Consider the following 23,286-nt stretch of genomic DNA (forward strand, 5'->3'; position numbering starts at 1 on the left):
CACCATGTTTAAAGAAAGGGCCATAAGCTATTCATACAATTCTGAATCCTGATGGTAACGAGACTGTTCACATGAACAAAAACTCGTGAACTCTTATAATATAATATAATATAAGTAAACCAACTTATCCTAACATTTCCTTTACTAATCACAAAATCTTGCAAGAGGATTTTCTTTCCCACAGTGGGGGCTCTCTTGGTATTGGTCAATCGGGCAACATTGGCCAAAGGTTATCATTTAATCCCTTTAGATTTGATAGTTTTAATCAATTTATATTTTTACTTTTAACATCTTGGGGGGCCTTAAACGGCTGCTATATTTGTCCTGCCTTAAATTCAGCCCTAGCAGGAGTGTCTTCAGTTACCAGAGAGAAGTATAACTTACTTTATTTATTAGCCTAAAAGACTATAGTTGAATGCAGTAATATATTATAACATCAACCTCAACATCTATAGTCCAGTGAACTGAGCCACCCTCTTTGTTTATGTGCATTATCCAATTTAAAGATGATCCAACATCCTGTGGTCTAATCATTGGAAATGAATCTCGGTAAATATGGTTGTGAACATTTTCTCGCACTTACTTAGTTGTAATACTTTCATTGGCTACATCTACGCACGAATAACAAGTACAAAATAGTCCAACAGAATTGAGGATATTAGGATCTAAACCAATCGAGGAAAACAAAATTTGATAGAACTGATAGTATGGCAGCATCAGGGGTGGCTCTTTTTATCAGTGCTCTCTACTGGAACTATAAGAACACGCATATGTTGTGTCATAAGCTGACAATATCATAACTATTAAGTACCTGTACTGCAAAAACGATTCAAAATACTGTAAATCACTTTTCCAAAGGACTAGCAACCAGAGTTTGTGCTAAAGGTGGTCACTTGCTTTTGGTACTGTAAATGAATTAACTGTACTCTACTACAGTACATTAAGTACATATGTCTCCTCTTTTGTGAGTAGAATATCAAAGAATGTCCGTTCAAAAGCCTAACATCTTTTCTGATTAATACAGTATAAGATAACTGTTCTACCTGTACATGTGACCCAATGTGCATCTGATGTTGAAGAAAATTAATCAGCATGAATTATAAAAAATATTCATTAGAAACAAGTTTTAAAATTTTCAGATTAAAAAGTGTGTTGGATACCAAGAGAAACTAGTCAAGAAATGTATTCAAGCATAATACTGTATAATGTTTCAGATTATTGTGTTAAATAGGTGTGTTAGTCAGCACTGGTGATCTAAGAACCGAACATAAAATTGCTACAGACGAAGATTTGTCATTCTGCCAAAAGAAAATTATCACAGCCATAGTCCTTGAGTCTTGCATCTTTGTGCCATGTATGAGTTACCATCCTTTACATATTTTATAGTATAACCAAGGACTATTTGTTTTGAGCATAAGCTGAGAATGTAGATTCTTGTTTATTTTGAACATATCATATCCACGTTAAGATAGATTTGATCACTTAAAAACTCTGTATATATTGGAAACATTGCATTACATTCACTAATTAAGTATTTTATAAGTAAAATTAAATCCATATAGTTAAGACTATTTGAGAAATCAATATAAATTTATAAAACCCGAAGGATCTTTGGTTATTGCAGTACTGGTATGAGCGTTTTGGTAAATTATTCCTTCATTAATCCGATCCAAAGGGCAAATGCTTTACATTTTAGAACAACCTCTTCTTGCACAAGGTTGAAGGACATGGCAAGAACAGCCAGACCAAACATCAGGTATAGAGATCCTGTTACAAGTTTAATTTGAGCTTCTTGTGTTTCATAGCCAAGTGACTTGCCAGGTACAAAGTCACCGAAGCCTATGGTAGAGAGCGTGATGAAACAGAAGTACCCAGCGTCAAGGAGTGACCAACCCTCCAACCACCCAAATAACAGAGCACCGACCCCAATGTAAGACGCAACAAAAGCCATCACAATAGGAATAGGTACTCGATTATCAGCACCTGACGTATCTGGAGGAATTGGTCGGTAGCTGAGCCCAAGCATATCTCCATTCACTGCCTGCCCAGTGATTGGATCCGTAAACACTGTAGTGGCTTCAGCTCGTATTTGACCAAAACCTCCCTTATTCATGAGAGCCATCCTGCGTGCTACTCTACTCTGTTCGAGCAAAGCGTCTCCAGATAATGTATTATACACTACTAAAGTTTTGCCTGGGGAGGTAGGAGGTCTCTCTCTGACATGCACAAATTGTGAGTCGTCGCCCTCACTTCCATATGGCATAAGGCCTCCAGTAGACGAACTAGATTCTTGACGAGGCCATGGACGACTTAAACTACTGCTTGCAGCAAGGGATGTACTAGAGGCATGGTGTGTAGAGCTGGTGAGTGCAGGAGACCCGGGTCTTGTAGAGTTGTTGGATGGGGGATGATCCGTTTGAACCTCGATTACTATGTGAGGACCTCCATTCTCTTTTGCCACTGTCCACTCAGTAGGAGCATCTCGACTCAGAGGAGAGGATGGAGCTGATGGTTCAGGTGTTTGGTGGGTTGTTGAGGATGGCGAGAGGTGATTATTCATTGGCACTGTGTCATAGTCATGACATTCATTATGGGAGGGTTCAAGTGAGGTGATGACCAGTCCAGGCACTGTCGTTTTTGTGTATGCTGCACACTCTGCCACAATGCGGTTGGCCTCTGCATCAGGGAGAATCAGGTGTGTTTGGGAGGGACGAGGATGTCGTGGTGTGGAGGTCTTGGACGAGGAGTTGGAGGGCTCGGCTCCAGTAAGAAGTGCGAATGGGTTGTCCGATCCTCGATGTATGGTGGCAGAGATGGGCGGGGAGATAAGCATGTTGCGCCTGCTGGGCTTATAGCTGGGTGGTGGCGTGTAGGGCGGTGGAGCTGCTGGCTCTGTTGACCCACTGATGGAGCAGTTACTCTTAATTAATGAAAATATATATATATATATATATATATATATATATATATATATATATATATATATATATATATATATATATATATATATATATATATATATATATATATATATATATATATATATATATATGGGTGCACTGTGCAGTATACTACAGTATAAATAAGTCCATATAACAAGTTATTCGCAAACGTTTACAATTATTTTTTTTTTTTTAGTTTTCATAATCATGTTAAATTATATTGATTTATCAACAATTGCCATTGCTGTTCACAAGAATACCATTAAACTGTTGTAGTGAACTACTTAATTTTGATTCTTGCAACATGTTTTACATTACCCCTTCCCATTGTGAGTCTGTTTCTTTGTCATTTTGACTGTGTATGTGTATATGTATGTATCATTTTGACTGTGTATGTGTATATGTATGTTTGTGTCTTACTCTAACTGATTCTCTCTCTCACCTGGGAGTTTGGAGGGTGGTAGAGGAGGGTTGTTGGTCGTCTTCCTCTTCAGTGTTCCTGCAGCAGACACAGCACACCCGTCGGTACATGAACCTGTCGGACCCACACAACATCTTCACTTAAGTGACCATAGATGTACAACCTTCTCATTTATATGTAAAGGGTCATATCAGGAGTTCAAAGTTAGTATTATACAGTACTGTTTTTGGAACCTGTGAGTGACTATCTCCTCATTCATCCATTTTTGTCTGCATATTATTGTGAACCAATTCATGATTTGCAGCTGTAGATATTGTCACACCACTAATACTGTACTATGTACAGTCATTTCTGCTACAACTCGATAGTTGCGTTCTTGTGAAACCTTGCGCTATAGAAATTCGCGCTATTAAAATAACTGGGCTTATGAAGAAAATAGGGTTAGGTGCTGACTACTTTGGCTGTGATCTCACCGATTTACTAGCACTCAAGCTTCTTCCAGCAATAGTGTTATAGCCTTTCTTTTATGTTCACCACCTGTAATTCAATCACCAGAACGCTTCTTGGAAACATTCTTCTTTCCTTGTATTTCCATATTCATGGCTAAAACAAAATTGGAGAAAACAGCGAAAATCTCGGACACTTCACAGAGCAATGGACAGAAACTGCGTGATTCAACTGATCACGTGATGTAAACAGAGAGCGCTCGTGTAAACAGTTATTAGTCTGCACTGTAAAACATTCTTTTTACTTCTTCTTTTCATGCATATTTATGGGTAACAATTAAATTTGCAAAAAAAGAACGAAATTTACAGAGTACCTCTCAAAAAACACTTCACAAACAAAACACATGAATGATTTCAACATGTGATGTCGAACGTGAATTGTAAGCATTGCATAACCCCGCCCCATGCTACACTTGAGGATGGAATCGTGTTACTGTATAGCCAACATTCATATGCAAAAGTTCGCGTTTTACAAACAGCGTTCCCCTATTCATCAATTGCATTGCAACCAATTCGCATTGACAAAACAGGCGTTGTTGCAGAAATTACTGTACAGTGATATCTCCGTTAGCCAGAACAATTGGTGCAGAGCATTTCCAGGAATGAGAGATTTCCGGGTAATGAGAAGACTCTCTCAAAGTCGGAAAAAATCCCTCATTCCTGTAATTTTCCGGGTAATGGAAAACTGTTCTCGGAAGTTCCATAAATTGACAATTACATCATCTCTCGAACCCAGAAAAATATCCAGAAAATTTTTTATCGTAATTTCCAGAAAATGCGCCTGATTTTCATCTCTCAAACCTGGAAAAAAAATTCCCTCATCCCCGTAATTTTCCGGGTACCGGGAAAATTGTCTTGAAATTTTCCGGAAAATGTGCCCCTCGGAAAATCGTTCCCAAAGCCGGAATTTTCCGGAAAATTTTGGCTTTGGGAACAATTTTCCAAAAAAATTTCAATTCTGGCTATCAAAGAGTTCCAGGGTTGAGGGATTCCGGCAATGTAGATATTACTTTACTACAAATTAGGCATGTATTGCATTTTTTCATTTATGTTTAAAGCTTGAAAAGAGAAATTATGCACGTACTGTACTATAGTGCGTTTTTTCCCAGCTGAGAAAAGATGCCCCGCCCCTCCTCAAGAATTACAGATGTTTGGCCATTACAAATGTATCTGATTTCATCCTGAAGTAATAATGTACAGTATTTCTAAATGAATTTATTCATAATCGTTGGGATGACCGTTTTTGACGCGAAAGATATTTAGTTAAATTATATAAAGATACATACATTCATGAGCACGTAGGAAGTTTATCAGAAATTATACGTACAGTACATGAATTAACTGTTAAACTCTGGTAGCATATTGACACTTTTGGAGGACACATTTAATATATACTTATTTTTACCCACAATAAGGCATACCAAGACAAATTTGCCGCCTCTGCTGATGGTTAGAGCGGCCAAGATCTACAGTCTGTCACACTCATCCACCAACTTTCAGAGGTCGTGTAATATTTCAATGTGATTCTGATCTTTTAAAATGTTAGTTTTTGCATAATGTAGTATTACTGATCTGTAATTTGTCTTAGGACTATGCCTTATTGTGGGTAAAAATAAGTACAGTATACAGTATATTAAATGCGTCCTCCAAAAGCATCAATTTGCTACCATAGTTTAACAGTTAATTCATGTACAGTGGTCCCTCGGTTAACGAACACAATTCGTTCCAGAAGGTCGTTCGTTAACCAAATCCATTGTTTCAATGGGATATTGGGTAATTGGTTCCAGCTCACTGAAAAGTACATACAAAGTAAAAAAAAATGCAGTAAAGTACACTTACTTTGAGGTGTGTATGTAGAAGGTTCCTGGTTGATGATGATGATGGGAATTGGAAGTGGGGTGGAGAGGGAGAAGAGAAGGAAGTGGGGATGGAGGAGAAATCACCTTTCAGGGAACCATGCTTGATGCAGTCTTTTCACCAATAAAATTTTAAATTCACTAGGTGTAATTCAAGATTATTTCCTTTAAATCAACACTGCACTGCGCTATATATATATTTAATATGTTAAATAAATTTCAGAATGACCGATAATTGTACTGGAAAAACATAAAAATACTCTTGTGTTCAAGAGATCCACAAGCAAGATGTTTCTCCAACTGAACAGAGACTCAAACAGACGCCTTGGTGGGTGAGTGAAGTGGCTCATGGGCGTACCAAAAACTAGTTCCCTGTACTGCAATTATGTTAAATAAATGTTAAAATTACTAATAATTTTAATATAAAACTTGGAAATATATTGAATAGCACAACCTTCTTGATATTTACTCCAATGGAAACGAATGTAAGCCCTAGAACCAATTACTGTATTGGCGGACTAACCTACCAGCCGATGAGCAAGCCAAAACATGTTAACATGTTTTCGTAAGAATTTCGTAAATCAAATTTTTGTTCGTTAACCGAATTGAAGATTCTTATGGAAAGTAATTCGTTGACCGAAGCGTTCGTTAACCGAGGGACCACTGTATAAGATTTCTGATAAACCTCCTACGTGCTCATATTTGAAATAATGAATGTATGTATCTTTATATAATTTAGCTAAATACAGTAAGTCCTCGTATAATGTCAGCCCACTTAACGTTGTTTCGGTACTACGTCGCTAATCTTTAGATACCAAAAATTTTTTTAACGTCCCGATGACTCGGTACAACATCGTTTTGCGTCGTCACGGACTACTTTTTACTGCGCAAGCAACAACTGAGGAGGAGCAAACAGCGGTGGAGGAACTCCAGTCAGAGCAGGAGGAGGATGAGGCAGCCGCAGAGTCTCAGTGACCCACCCTCCTCCTCCGCTCCCGCCATACTCCTCCCCTCCCGCCATCCTCCTCCTCTGCTTCACTACCCACCACACACTCGCTCTACCACCTCCGCCCATCGGCGAGTACCAATACAAACTTAGTAGTTGTATATGCATGCACTATTTTCTATAGAAATGGCAATGATTTTCTGTCTATGTAATGTATTTCACGGGGCAAAGGGAGGCTCAGGAACGTAACTCCCGCATTTTATCTATTTCTTATGGGGAAAATTGATCCGCTTAACGTTGTTCCATATAATGTCGCACTTTTAGGAACATAACCCCGATGTTAGGCGCAAACATACTGTATCTCTCTCGTCAAAAACGGTCATCCCAACTATTATGAATAAACTCATTTAGAAATACTATACAGTCAGTTCTGCTATAACGCGATAGTTGTGTTCTTGTAAAACACCGTGTTATAGAAATTCGCGTAATAGAAATAACAGGGCTTATGGAGAAAATAGGGTTAGATGCATATTACTACTCGAAATCGAAAAAAATTTAGTAGTTAGCCTAACACAAAGGATAGCACAGTCTAAATAAATGTTACGTTCATATCTAATAATGAAATCATACAGTAAATGTAACACTTTACCTTGAAAAAATATGAATATAACTTGATGGGGGAGAAGGGTGATTTTGAGGTAGATAACATCGAGCTTCTCTTCAAGGGTTATAGCCTTTCTTTTACGATCATCACTGGGAATGCGATCACCAGAACGCTTCTTGGAGATATTCTTCTTTACCATATTCACAGTTAATACCACAAAATTGGAGAAATAGTAATAAAAAATCGCGTTACAGCAAACAAGCGTTCGCGTTATACAAATATCGTTCCTCTATATGCGTTATAGCAGAACTCACTGTACATCATTACTTAAGGATGAAATCATATAGATTTGCAATGGCCAATCAGCTGTAATTCTTGAGGAGGATCGGGGCATCTCTTCTCAGCTGGGAAAAAATGCACTATAGTACAGTATTTACTTATTTTCAGGTGACCATAGCCAAATACCCACCATGAGAGCGAGTACCTACCTGAAAGAGACAGCCATGGAGTTGCCAATGTTGGTGAGACAAAGTAACATTAGAGGGATGCCCATGATGGCATACACAATCGTCACCATCTTCCCCTCCCATGTCTTTGGGGAAACGTGTCCGTAACCTGCCGGAGAGGATGACGTGTGAGTGTTCTAGAAAAAAGTGGTTGCAAGGGAACTTTTATCATAATATCGTAATGGAGTACAGAAAGTTAAGCAAGTATCGACCACCCCAAGGTCAATAGAATAGAAAATGACTGCTAACAACCTACTGATGTCTGTAACCTCATACAGTATATATACGTTCACACTTTTTGCACAGTGTTTTACTGTATATTGTTATGCAAGGCAGGGTGGTTAATACATATTTTTATTAAGTGTACCGTAATGTTACTGATGAAGCGACCCTTTCTGAAGACAGGTTTTCGTGGTACACCCTGAACAGGACAGAATAAAAGCCTATATACAGTACTGTACTTGGTTGTCATAAGAGGTGGCTATTTGTCCAACATATAATGATCCTGCAGGCTATAGGATGTTGGAAAGATGTGAGAGTAAAAGGTGTTACATAGTCAAGAAATGTGAGGAATGAATGATGAAAATGATGAGGTTCGACTGAAGGGAACTTGCAAACAAAGAATGATAAGTATTGCAAACCTGCAGCGGATTGAAAAGAAGTGGACCAATGGCTTGAATTTTATAAATATTATGACAATCGAAATAACGATAAAAAGTGATGGCTTGAGGAAAACATTGAAATAAAGTTATACAAAATATTGTTTGTTACATAAGTTAGGGTGAAATTAGAACACTCAGCCACCTCTAGTTGTGGTAGCCACGAGGTAAATTACTGTACTTAAAGGACGACACCAGGCTCAGAGGTTGACTTAGCCAAATATAGAATGTGGACTCCTAAAATACCGGTTTTGTCTTGGGTTTATGTGGCAGTTGTAAGATCATGATGGATGAGAGGTGATGTGGTTGGATTAGAGAAACCTTAAAGAGTTTATTTACAAGTGTGTTTGTGTCCAATGGGTTCATGCACAAGAGGTGTGTATACATTAGGACTATGTACAAGGGTGGCGTAGGTGTGGCAGAAGCGTGTGACAGACGTTCCCCGCAGCTTATATTTAAAGACCAAACAACCAACCAAAATAGTTATCAGGGAACAATAATAATTACCCAACCTGCCTCTTAGTACTGCTTTCCACCTCCCCCTCCCCCTCTCCCTTCTTCCCTTAACACGCTCCCCGTCGCTATCTCACCCTCTCCCTTAATTTCTTCACTTCTCACACTAATCTGCTACTTTCATCATACGAACAAATAAAACACGTCCAGGTGAAATAAGCTGGAGATACCGTCAGTAATTTTTACGCGAACCAGTTTTTTTGTGTACTGTATATCAACTAAGGTGAAGTACAATCAGGCAAAACTAGATAGTAAATACAAGGTGCAAAAATACACTTCTGAAGCTAGTCCTCACTACCCCCAACACTACACACCATGGCAAAGAGAGAACCCAATAAGTATAACCCGTTCCTAACCCTCATTGAAGTAAAAAAAAAAACGTGACAGGGGTAAGCAACTGAGGTAAACAAGAAGTGAAGGGGTAACCCGGCCTCAACAACCTCTCACTGAAGTAAACAAGTAAGGCAGGAAGCGGGATGAGGGGGAGGGGAGGGAGGAGGTCCCAGACGCCACGTGTTGAAGCTGGCGGTTTGTTTATATTGTCAGGCTGCCGCTGCTTTCCGCCCAACACATCACTGTGTCCCAAACACCGTGTAGGCTCTCGTCATGTGTGAGAAATGTTAAATAAAAAGGTGAGAGAGGGGGAATTAGTCACCCACGTAGTCTGTAAAATGTTATGCAGTTACTGTCATTTGTTTTTAATCTGGAGTTCCATATATGTCTAAGATAACCAGACAACACACACATTAGATAGTTTCCCTTCCCTAAAAACTGTACAATAACACTGATTAACATCTGGCCAGTATTTGATTATGATCGTTATTTAGCAACACATGAACACACACTACCGTTCTCTTTCTCTCCCTCCAACGAAAAGAATCTAATAATATTTGAAGGCTGAAGGGTTAAATGTTGGTGTCTTGTAATATTTTTTCTCTTATTTGTGCGTCTATCTATCTGTAATTTCACATGCTTCAACTGTTGTCTGTACCTGTAGATTTACCTGTACCTGTAATTTTACATTCATGTTTACCTTTACCTGTACAGAATTAAGGAAATGATAATGACCTTAACAAATTAAGTTTTCTATTTTCCTTTCAGTTTTTAACGCTGAAATCCACAGAGTATTTATTATTATGTAGAAATTAACACTCAATTGTGGTCAAACCATTTCTGTATCACTCACTGCTCAACTGCAACAAATCCTCGCCACAGTAACAATAAACAGAGCTAATTTACGGTTGACTTGGTGCCTACTCAAGCGTACCGCCCCGTGTTTTTGCCTCTCACCGTGTTGATAAACAAAGTCACGAGATCAACGAAACCTGTATATAAAGGCTTCGAACTCATGTAGGTAGCTGTTAATTACTGTATGATGTGATCAATGACGTAAATTTTTAGACAATCTCTTATATTTAACTCGTACTTATAATATTAAATGTACAGATGTGTGCGATATCTTATTTTAAGGCACTATCTTCCCTCCATCAGTGAGTTATGTACAGACTCAGATCATTCATTAAAGAAGGGTCATAATACCTGAACACGACCCCCCCTCCTCCCCTACGAGACGTACCTATGGTGGTGATGACGGTGACGCAGTAGAAGAGAGAGCCGATGATACTCCATCTTTCGCGCTGCTTGTCTGGATCTTGGTCGTAGAGCTGGTTACTCACGGCCGTCACCAGCCGATCCTCGAAGTCGGTCAGTCTTTCCATTACCTCTTCCTGCCACCGCGTCGAGTTGAAGATCTCCCGCCAGTCCCTTGAGCTCAACTCCTCCCCCGCGCGTTCTATGGGTGGCGAGGGCGTTAGAGACGACATAAATACAGTACAGACAGTGTTACTAGCCTCTCTGGTATGATTCATGCACTGTCGTTTTGTAAATTTTGAAGATAGCCAAAAGGATTACACTCACACACACGTACACACAAATCCCGAACTGCTGGGTAGATAGAACATTGATACTGAAATGCTAAATATATAATTATATGTGATAGATTGTGAATTGAATAGATATAACAGATTCTGAAATATATTGATATATAACAGTTTATGATACCCTAGAAAAGGTAGATCGATGCCATAATAACTAAGAGTGTCGGGTGGAGGGAGGTGGTAGTATTGTACCTGTGATGTTGTAGAGGTCGTGAAAGCAGGCAGAACGGTGGCGGAGAGGCTCGTAGTGTACCTCGATGTGTTTCTGCTCCAGTTCCTTGAAGAGGAAGGCTCCTGCCACAGAGTAGCCGGCCACGAAGGCACACAACCCAACGTGGCTGAACACAAACGTGATCACCAACTTTACGCCACGCTCGAACCCGCTCCAGCTGCACTTGCCCATCTTCAACCACCTGGCAAGGGGAAGACGCACGCCGTGTTAGTGAGTTCATGTAGGGATGTCAGGTGTAAACACATGGCACCTACTCTCCTTACCTCCATCTTTATAAATATCATGGAAATCCCCCCTCCCCCCTCTCTCTCTGTTCTGACATCCTTGACTAGATTCAATCTCTCTTTCGTCTTCGTCACATAATGTGGGATCTGTCTATCCATCTAAAAAAAATACGTAACATTCAAGTATCATCAGTTATGGGGAAAAATAATAGGAGTCTTTGAGATTCTAGGTCTTGCTCGAAGTTTGTACAGTATGTTAAGCATAGGATAATGCATTACCCGCCGCAGCACTTTCTGTATGCCTTACTTCTTCCCCCTATATTTTTATGTGGGCTGGATCAAAGGGTATAGAAACCTCAGAGAAAGGGGGAAGAGATTATTGTTATGAATATGATCTTTTAATGCCGCAAAAGCCAAGGTCACATGGCGTCGTGAGAGAGAGAGAGGCCTTCGCCACAAATGCGTACACACAGGTGTCAGGGCTCAGCTGTTGCTCACTCTTTCACACCAAAACAAGCAGCTATCTTTAGCAGATAAATAACATAACTCTAGCTCCCGGAGAACCAGATTTGCTTTCTCTCACGCGCCAGACCTCAGTCTTTGACCTTGACTGTCAGTCCCAGGAGTGTATTTTTTTTCTTTCTCCTTTCTCAAACAAACAGCACAAATGCCAAAAACCACTTACAAAATAAACACTATTTAAAATACGTTATACTTCAGTTTCTTTACTTTTGATTTCTGATTCAAAGGCTCGTATTTTTTTTTTCGTAAGTGGAGACCAAACTCCTCAAACCACACTTGAGAATCCACCTTAACTGAATTTTATATGATCACTCCGCATCAGTGAGGAGACGAAACTAACAAATTTTGCTGATTGTTTTGGTACTAATGTATTAAATGTGTTAAGTGAGCCGTGACATCAAATTTATACTGAGACTTTATGTTAATTAGATTTATTCTTTTATCGTTAGTTAAAGGATGAAATTAAGGTACATAATTTTGAGGAACTTTAAAGTTCGTCTTGTGTGGGGTTCTCTGGATTGGTCTTAAGTCTGTCAAGTTACACACTGATTATCTCATCTGGTTTAGTTTTTATATCGTTATCTTTACTATCACCACCATTTATCTCTCCTTGGGAAGAAAATACACCGTAAATATTTCCTCCTTCAACACGCTTCTGTATTCTGGGCGCTGAGCAACACTCCCTCTTGTTTGCCATTTCCGTGGTGCTCGAGAATCATAGTCATGAGTATAATGAATTTTACGACGTTCATTATACTCCGTCAAAAATTCCACAGCTAAAAACAAGGCTGATACCAATCAACTTCAAAAGGAGGGGAGGAATTTCGTGTTGTATATTGGTGCGGGGCGTAAATTGTATTCAAGAGTAGGTCTTCTGCAGCTGCCGTGGGAAGATGATGAGGAGGAGGGTGTTCATCAGTTGTGCGGTACGATATGTTCGGCTATTAGTTCTGGGCTTGTGGTCTTAAGGACGTGACAGCTCCATTTTCTCTCGACCCACGCATAATCAGGGTCGTCCGTCAGTTGTACCTTACGTTGTCTGCTTCCTGAAGGGTATCAGCTGGGAGGAAAGGAATGTATTAGTGGAGAAGTGAAGGGGGGCGGATTCCAGATCACCTGCAGATTAGCTCCACCAGCTTATATCACCTTATCACTAACTTAATCCCCTAGGTAGCAGTAGGGTGTATAATCATCAGCTGAAATAAGCTAGGGTGGCTAATCTTCAAGTAATCTGTTTTCCCTCACTTGATAATGGCGGTGTAATGGATAAGTCAGCTACGTCTTGAAAGTTCTCAAGTACAGTACTTCACAAATCCCCTTTTCCTGATACTTGAGCGATTGACTTCAGGCTCTCAGGTTAGCTGCGAGAGTATCTACACCAGGAAGCCTATTGTTTGTGGCCGAGATGGGTTGGTGGCGAAGTTAAAACATTTAGACACAACACTTGCCCTTGAAGATAAATGCTTACGAAAAAATAAAAGTGAGTTTATGTTCGTGAGACAACCATGTACCCACCACCCGAAAAGGTTAAAAAGTACAAAAATAAAAAAAAATATGTATCCAACTAAAAAAAATTAAAAAAAATGCTTGTAAGTGTGTGTGTGTGCGCGCGTGCGTTCTGGTACAACATTTGTATACAGGTACATGTCTCCCAACTTGTTTGTATAGTTCGTCCTAATTAAGAAGCTTTTTTACGCAAACTGATAATAATTAAGGATGGTTGTATGTATACCAATCAAGAGGGCTTTAGTATGGGTATTTTTGCATTTAGTAAGTAGGTAACGAGGTTGGGGGTCAGTGGGGTGTGTGAGAAAAAAATGACTGACTAACAGGCAGATAGATAGATAGACGTAAAAGACGAAGAGAGAGACAGAGAGAGCATTGGTCCTCTCCCACAGGTGCGTCAACTCCACACCACCACTTAGCCCCCTGGCACAAGTAAACCATCAAGTGACACCCAACACGGACAGACAGATAGATGGTATACACACACACACCCTTTTGTCGCTCTCTTATCATAATTATATTACACTTACTATACCCGACCCGTCCTTTACACCCTCAAGTACACTCACACTGGGTCCTGGGGCACGTCATCACCCTGCTGCAGTCTGATTCCTCGGTTTCAATATAGAACATCAGCAATAGGAACGATGGCGTGTTATTGGTTGATTCATGATCCAGAGACAATGGAAAATAATAAAGGGCGTACATTTTATTTTAATTTTAATCCGTAGAATAATATCAAGGTCGTGTTTATTTAATGTATTTTTATTGGGTGGTGATTATTTCTGATAGTGAATTCATTAGATGTTTATTATTGTATGCAGCAGCGGATTAAATTATTTATACGTTAGGCAGCGAGGCTAATGTGTGGCAGTAAGATGCGGGCTTGTATAAATACTTAATATATATTTACTTCGTGATGATCATAGACTGTAATATTATCTGATCACCCATCATCCACCACTCATAAACCACCAATTAGCCATCACCCATCATCCACCACTCATAAACCACCAATTAGCCACCACCCATCATCCACCACTCATAAACCACCAATTAGCCACCACCCATCATCCACCACTCATAAACCACCAATTAGCCACCACCCATCATCCACCACTCATAAACCACCAATTAGCCACCACCCATCATCCACTACTCATAAACCACCAATTAACCATCACCCATCATCCACTACCCACTAGCCGTCACACACACACACACACACACACACAGTTAATCACTTCAACAGGCAGGAACACACACATTTAGACACTTCCCTACACACATACACATTACACCCCACACATATATAACTCCCCAACACACACACACTTCTGACACACTATAAGGGTAAGGAACAGTGGATAATAATGATAAAGGTAATCATATTTGTGTCTGTCCTTCACTGTATGACTAACTATAGGCCCCAGCGATTATATAGTGCGTATGGTTCTATGTATTATGTATTATTCTAGCCCCATGGAATAATTGGTATGAATTTAACACCAAAGAAGTAATGTGTATAATTCTAACACCATAGACAATGAGTATGGTTTTAACCCCAAAGAAAGGGTGCGTTTACGTATATCTCAAGAGAAAGTGTATATGATAACCCCAGAGACAATGTGTGTGATTCAAACCCCAGAAATATATTAGATAATCACAAGGAGGTAGAAAAGGGGAGGAATTTCACTATTTATTTACAATATAGATTAGATGCGAATATTGTCATCACCGTGTCTAGAAATATCAGTGGCAGGGGTCCACCTCAACAGCCAGTGAACGTAATTATTCAGAACGCCAAAATTAATAACAAGAATGAACGCGTGAACGAGAGTAATAGCCGCTTTATAAATACAAATGCTAAATATATTAAAAGGTCCCAGTTTAACTCATTTATCAACGAGCACCTAATATAACAATTAGGGCGGCGAACATTAATATATTTTCAAAGTTGACGTTTAAAGGGTTATATATGCTGTTAAACTGACGTGCGGGTTCTTAAGCGTTCGTAAGGTTCATTCTTCTCGTGAGTAAAGACGTGAAAACACACCTATATGCTCACTGTAGTTGGGTCAATTGAAGTGGTAAAAATTACATTGAAACTGCACTGGTACTCAGCCGTGATTGCTTAGATGCATTGGTGTTCAGCGGCGTTACTGACGAGTGCTTGGGAGGCGCAAGCTTGGGTACAAAGAGGACCCTTGGCATGAGCTGGCCGGGTGTGCATGTATATATTTAAAAATGTACAGTTAAATGTGCGTGTATAACAGCAGATACTGTCTCTTATGTCGCTCAGGAACAACACACACATTCAGGTAACAAGATGACAGGGGTAGGCGTCACCTAGTATCACTCACGAACAAAGCTCTCACACACACACACACCTGACTTCAACCCACACCTGCTGCCACCTACTGTTGCATCCCAGCGACTGTATATTTTCTTATATTACTCCTTTATAAATTTTCTATTAGTACAACATGATGCTTCTGTTTATATTTTAAGCTAAGTAGCACCAACGTCAGGCTATTTTTTCGATATATTTGTAGATGTCACCATTACGAGGCATATTCTTACCCTTTAGTGAAAAATATCACGTGAAGAACTGACAATCCCGTCTTATTTCACCTTAAGATAACCGCCCTCACATAAACCTAATTTGGCCTATACTTAACATAACCTAGCCAAGCCTAACATAACCAAAACTAACCTAACCCTCCCAGGTATCGTTTGGGTACTTAATCGTGTAAAAAACCTAAGGGAATAATCCTCAAGTGATCACAAGAAAAGTATTTTTACCTTCAGAAATATTAAACGCCGCTACCACCTTGATGTTCTTTTACTAGTGACTAAACATATCTCAAATTTATTCGTCACTGTATATTTAAGACGATGTTATATATACTAGTTTAACCAGAGTTTTGTTTACATATTCCCAGCCAGAAACCACACCGTGTGTCTCTGATGAAGGTGGCTCACCAATTAACTGCATAAATATTATCGAAGTCAAATATATCTAGGGATTAGGTGGCATATATTTATTGTACACGAAGCTCCTTCTGTATGATGATGGAATTAGATTCAGATTCAGGAATTGAATATACAGTCATCATTATATAAGTACATCTATTAAGTACAGGTGAAGTCATTTGCTTATATTGATAGCATCATGAAGGTGGTGGTGCCTTACCTATTAATAGTCAGTAAAATTGCTTGTATTTACAGACAGAAAAAAATCGATATTATAATATTATATATAAAACACATTAAATATATCTATCGTCTGTATGTAAAGAACTTGGAAGAACATTTTTGGTTAAGTTAAAAGAGTAACAACTAGACATGTTACAGTAGAGTCCAGTGACCGACGTAAACATTAAAATATTTACTTTGGGGGAATGTGTTTCCTCCTCTTGTCACAGTGTACAAGAAATGGTTGGTAATCGAATCGAAGGGAAGTGTAAATGAAGGTACCCCTGACGGGCGTTGCTGTCTGCCTACACTGGCTTTGTTTTTACGATACAGTGTAAAATTTTCATATTCGTCCCCACGCGCTTGTGTCTCTTGCTTTAGGGGCCAACTAGGTTAGATGTTCACTAGGAAGCCTTAAAACCATATATTCAGCAGTAATTCATCTCTGATAGCACCACCGACACTATCTTATCATAGTTTAGCATGATATTAATACCCAATGAACATATAAGTCACATCTCCATCTTTCACCTTATCTATACAGTAAATGTCGTCCAGCGTAACTTGAATATTCACGTCCTAAGAGTTAATTTACTGCCCGCCAATAGAGTGCAGGGTGGATCAGACGTGAAAGTAACAGTAAATGACATTAGATTCAGACGTAGACAAGTTTGGGTTTGTGGCTTTATTTAGGCCATGTCTCTACTGCTCTTACGAGACACTTAGCAATCTCGTTAGATGTGTCAACAGCATGTGTGAAGACGGCGGCGAGTGAACTTTGGTTATTACAAGATGAATCCATTACGTCACACCATCACCTGTTATCTGGGAAATGTTACCATGTAAATTTAGAATGCAAAGTGTTAAAACACAGTGGAATGTAAACAAGGTGAAATTCTTGTTTGTAAATTGAGCAAAATTAACTTTTATTATTTAAAAATTTTCGGATGAGATTATAAATTTAATTTTCTAGTTAGCCAAAGTTCCCGTTTATAAACAAACCAAATTTCACTTCAACGAAAAATCAAAATTCTCTTATAAGCAAGGCAAAGATTTACTGTACGTTTAAAGATAAAATTCCACTACCACACGCGTCCCGCGACTCGCCAAGGTGCCAGGGTGTGTTTACAGCACGCAAATTAACCTTCCGGACTCAGACGTCTCACCTGAAAGACTCCCGTGTCTCCTGGTTTTTATTAGCTAGGGGTTGGGTAGGTAGGTAGGCAGGTAAGTCCTCGTGGTGCAGCAGGCTGGAGCTGTGACCATTACCGGCGGAGCCTTGGACCAAAGAGGCGGGTATATGATTCACTCTCAACCCTACTGGGAAGGGGGAGACGTATTAACGCTAAATGATATACGACTTACTGTCTGTCCTTGGAGAATATACTCGTATTTATAACACGGAGCGGGGGACCACGTATTGCATTTCTCCCAATACTGTCAATACTGAAACGATTGTGTTACTGAAGAGAGAGATACTTAAACAAACACAGCCAATTCTAACACTATCAATCTTGTCGAGTGAGAGAAACTGCCATACCTACAGAACCACTCTTGACAGTATTGACTCTAAAGTGCGTATAGAGAGAGAGAGAGACAGACAGCCAAGCACCAAGGGATCTGTGACAGCGGGTAGGCAGCTTTCATCAGTTCATCTTCGTGACGTATTGTTCATCTCAGTGGTGTGTGTGTGTGTGTCACCTCAGCGTTCAATGTAAATTCTCGGTTGATGCATCATGAACTGGGTGGTCTTTGTGGCTGAACAGAATTCGTTATATGACTGTGTTCGTGATAACAGTATATGTATTGGTAAATTCCTTATGTGGATGACTATAGTGTTCTCATAAAAAAATTACAAAAATATCAGATGGATGAGGGAGATATGTTGGATGGTATAACAGTAGATTGCACCGTATCAGGGAAATCGGGCTTTATTACTGTATATGAAATCCAACGTCGTAATCTCCTGCGTCTGTTCTTGTTCAGTGCAGTATTTTGATTTCCTGCCTCCTTCAAAACCGCCAAAACTATCCAGCATTGATGTAAGGGCGCATAAGTGACGATAAAGTCAGTAAATAACAAAATCGACAAATAGTGTGACTAAAAGAAGGCAATACTTACTAAAAACATATTAAAACAAGCAAATTTGTACATATATGAAAAAATAACTGCAAATATTTCCAGGCTGTTCAATTTAAGATCACAAAAGGAAGAGACAGAGAGAGAGAACTTGTCTACATAATGCTAACGAGAACAGTGCCAACGCCAGACTCACGTCTCTGGGGTGTGGATGGCTTTCTTGCCTAAGTTCACAGCGACGTTGATAATCACAGATGAAGTTGTTGTGTGTGATCTGGCGAGTTAACGAGACAGGGACATGTGGCCGTCACCTGCCACTGCCCGACACAAGTGATATGTGTCCGCGTAAATTATTTTTTAATGGATAGTTAGAGGTGGTGATAGGCTATTAGTGGAGAGGCTGTGGGTGTAGGCATCTCTGGCATGATAACTCTTGTGCAAGTTTAAAACTGATGACACTGGGAATATATATATATATATATATATATATATATATATATATATATATATATATATATATATATATATATATATATATATATATATATAATGTACGTAAAAACAAAACAAATGTAAAATAGCGATATCGCCTTTTGGATTATAAAACAATTACACTCGGCTGCGAAAGTACGATGTCTTCCCATTACAAGATCATTTAGTCACTTAATTGATAAAAATATACAGATAGATATATAATTGGCATATGTGAGGATGGTTCTGCAATTATGATTATGGGCAGTTTAAAATGACTCATTTATAATTATAAACACTGTCACTCGACAATATTACTTTATTACGAAAATAGTTTTTAAGTATGAGATATGACGAAGCCGTTAGTTATATTTTTCATTTGGTAAAACTAAATAAATGAAAAGTGACAAAAGTAAAGATAACAAGCGTAGTGACCATAGCGTAGTGACAAATTGGGGTATATCGTATACTGAAGGTAGCAACGGCCATTAGAGGTTAGAGAGGTATTCGAATGACCAATGAGACAGAGGTAGAAAGTGAGGTCAGGCCAACGTCAGTGTCCTTGGTGAGTCCCTGACCAATGCGACCAGCAGTGGACCGTCATCACCTCCCGAGTTAATAGTTGTCATTTTCTTGTGTTTGTGTGCGTTTTATATCTACATAATACAAAGGCCAGTGTTAATACTACAGCAAACTTATCGTCAGTGAGTATGCTTGTTATTCTGTTTGCAATAATGACAAATGTATACAAGAACGTAATGTGTTAAAAGAATTAGTGAACAGTGTGGTAAGGTGTGCAGGATACATGATGGTTGCACCCGGGCCATGATGAAGCCACATGACGCAGTGAGTAATAGAGATGACAGGTGACCAATATGGGTATAAATATGGCATCCGACATTCTTACCTTATTTGTAATTAAGGTTAGAGATTGGACAGTAAATGTTTATCTTCTTTGCATCTCATAACTACGGCATTTGCAACTATATATATAACTATAAGAGTTGTTTGTTATACTTTCAATATTACGAAACCGGTGATGTCAAAAGTAGGCTTGGTTTGCTGGCCTGGGTCATTACGGCTGTAGATTGATATGATGATTTTGAAGTGAGGTCGACAAACTGTTGTTGAGTTTCGTCATTGTTTTGTTCATAATCCTCAGAACCTAACAGTTATGAGATATAATGTATTATTTTAAAATTTACGAATCAACTAAACCCAGTCATCTAAAATAAATGGCTGAACATCGTACTCCAATAGCTTGTATATTTTTTTATTATTGTATTATTTATCACCGTTCGGGAGGTTGGGCTGTCCATTGCTATAATAGTACAGGAGGAAACCTGTGAAGTTTGATAAAGTCGCTGGGAACAATTTGTTCTAAAATAAAAAAAATAAAAAAACAGTGAAATTACCTATGGCTCAGCACGTAATTAAAAATTTAGAAAGATTGTGATCACTGGCAACAATTTCATTCATACGATGTTATTGTGAACAAAACAATGGTGACTCGTCTACAGGTTGTCGCCTGTATTTTGAAATATCCGCTTCTTATCGTGTGACCCCGGTATCGTAATAGTGAGAAAGTCACAAATATCGTAGTTTAGGAGAGCAGGGGAGATAATAAATTACCGGAATCCAAATGCTAGAAAGCAAAAGTGATTACATTTGACATTTGATCTTTACGTGGAACTCGTTGAGCTCTTAAGAAAATGTCGGTAATAGAGTTTAAGGATGATTTATTTATGATGACGGTATTATTAAACTTCGTGATGAATTAAGGAAAAGATAACATTCGGTAAAAAAAACATTTACAAGTTAACAAAACCTTATGGCAGCAGGTGGACGGTGCCACAACAAGATTTTGTTCATAAGGTTTTAAGTCACATATGTTTTATAATTTATGTGTGAATGATGTACAGGTGCCAAGATGGTTCTGTTCGGGTGAGTCTTCACCTCACCTATTGGGCCGGGGTATAGTTAGGCCGGAGGGCGGGTTATGTCACCTACCAAAGAGTCAGTCCTGTTATTTCTGTTGTCACATTTCACCTCCATAATTATATCTACGTCCAGAAGAATTATTGATCAAAAAATTTATTTTACACGGGTAAGGTCATGTTGAATACTGCATGTGACTTTTTCAAAATCACATCAGCCTCCTTGAGCCTGAAAATCAAATATTTTAATTTTTCTAAATTGAGTTTTAATTTGTTGACAGTAAGTGTACGAAATATGTTTACACCAAGTTTCTTTAAACGAAATAAGTTTGAATAACGGCGATTGGTAATGCACTAAACCTCAGCAGTACAGTATATAAGATGCATTGATCATCTTGCCTACATGTAGTATACTATAGCAGGGTTGTTGAAAAAGCGCAGTTTAATAGGTTTTACTGTATTATACATAACAGCTTTTAAGACATTAGGATGGAGGTAGATTATTACGGTACATTTAAACTATTTCACCCAGATGATACTGATGAGGTGAAATTATTATTAAACCGCCAAATGACACTTGAGAGATGAAAGGGAGAATATGAAACACCGACCCTCCATGTCCGTGACGCCGTGCCAAATACTCGGAGCGGTGGCCATGTTGGATTACATCACGCTCTCCACCCATTTAGTCTCCATCACCTCCAATTACATGCCACAGTCTTCCTTAGTAGCTATTGTCAGTCACATCATTCACTATGTTTACGACCATACTACTGTACCTTGTCCTACACACTTTGTTGACAGTTTACCCTCCTTCCTACTCGTGTTGTCTTTAGCAGTTCTCCTTAAAATCGTAAACTACATCAACATCAAAATTATTACACTAGAAAGGTCTTTTTAGTTCATAAGAGTATATTCTATAAGTCTGAATGATATATATTGCAAACTGCGATTATACAGTTTGTGTGGACACCTTTACCGATTTCATTGAAAGATGTTTCTCCCCTCCCTCTTGAAAGACGCTAGTGGGGTCACAACCAGAGCCCAGCCTTAAATTTATATATGTCTGTGATTATTTCTTGGGTTACCTTTGATTTTCTTTTCGAGAGCGCAATGACACAAGATGTTTTAGATATAAAATTCTCAAATCAAACCGTTCACATTATCACGAAATAAATTACATTATGACCATCGTTTTGATACAAAAATGCACGCATAATTAAAAGTTATCGGTTGTTTGAAAGAAAAATTTTTTCGCTTTTTTCTCGTTGACTTAAAACTACAACAGGAAGGTCGTGTTTTGTAGCTCCCGGTTTGTTTGGTGTAGCCAGGCAGGGGGGTCCTCCGTCTGGTGACGTCTGCTGTTGGTGTTGTCTGCACGGGTCATGAGGAAGGTTGTCACATAAATAAAGCAGATTTAAAAAAAGTATATTATGTATGTACATATTTATATGTTTAGGCAAATGTATGTATTATATACCGGATATGTATTGTAGTCATGTAAATGCACGTACAGTATTTGTAAACAGAATAATACACTAAGTGATAATAGATTTTAAAGTCTACTCACAGGAAATGGCATAAATATGAGCTGATAATGAATCAGGTACCTCATCTTCATTGCGTCGTTAAGATGTTAGTTTAACGCTCAACCACTCAAAAAAACTAAGCTGTTTAAGGTTCAGTGTTATGTTTAGAATATTGATATGTGATTAATCCTACGGACTTAAGTCGCCATTCTTTCATATACTGTATTGATAGTTTTAGTGATTACCAGTTCTTAAAGCGAGATGTTTGATTTGTATGTATGTATGTATGTATGTACTGTATGTATGTATGTTCCATCATTGTGCGTGTGTGTAAGCGTCCCCTGACATTATAACTGACAGTCAATTAATTTATCGTCTCAGTTACTTCATCACTCAGAGATCATCATATTTACACGCTATAAATACTACTGATTTCCTCGCCTCTCAGACTTAAAACGTCAACAACAAAAATATTACCAGGACACAGATCATCGCCTCTTTCCCACAAAAAAAAATAAATAAACTAGTAAATAATAATAAACTAAAACACTGGATAACAATGACGATGACTAACAATTTTGAAGAAAACGGTGAACGAAAAAGAATAATCATATTTTAGTATATAACCACCTCGCCCCTTTTTCGATATCCCTATACATGAAGTGGTTAATGTCCCCAAAAGCGTTTCGTTATTGTCC

The 23,286-nt window shown here is 38.7% G+C and overlaps 1 protein-coding gene across 5 annotated transcripts in view; it reads right to left on the reverse strand.

Annotated features, from left to right (window-relative positions):
* Window positions 1–300: 300 nt before the first annotated feature.
* The window catches only part of LOC121869379, a 61,125-nt gene continuing 38,139 nt past the window's right edge, over window positions 301–23,286 (reverse strand). For all 5 annotated transcript variants that reach the window (XM_042370729.1, XM_042370728.1, XM_042370730.1 and 2 more), the window contains 5 exons: window positions 11,083–11,303; window positions 10,530–10,745; window positions 7,764–7,890; window positions 3,385–3,477; window positions 301–2,903 (listed from right to left, as the gene is read on the reverse strand). In XM_042370729.1, the coding sequence (XP_042226663.1) occupies window positions 1,649–2,903; window positions 3,385–3,477; window positions 7,764–7,890; window positions 10,530–10,745; window positions 11,083–11,303 (1,912 nt within the window). In that variant the 3' untranslated portion in view covers window positions 301–1,648. The remainder of the gene's footprint in view (window positions 2,904–3,384; window positions 3,478–7,763; window positions 7,891–10,529; window positions 10,746–11,082; window positions 11,304–23,286) is intronic.

This window comes from Homarus americanus, unplaced genomic scaffold (genome assembly GCF_018991925.1).
Source record: "Homarus americanus isolate GMGI-L3 unplaced genomic scaffold, GMGI_Hamer_2.0 scaffold36734, whole genome shotgun sequence".
Classification (NCBI taxonomy): Eukaryota; Metazoa; Arthropoda; class Malacostraca; order Decapoda; family Nephropidae; genus Homarus; species Homarus americanus.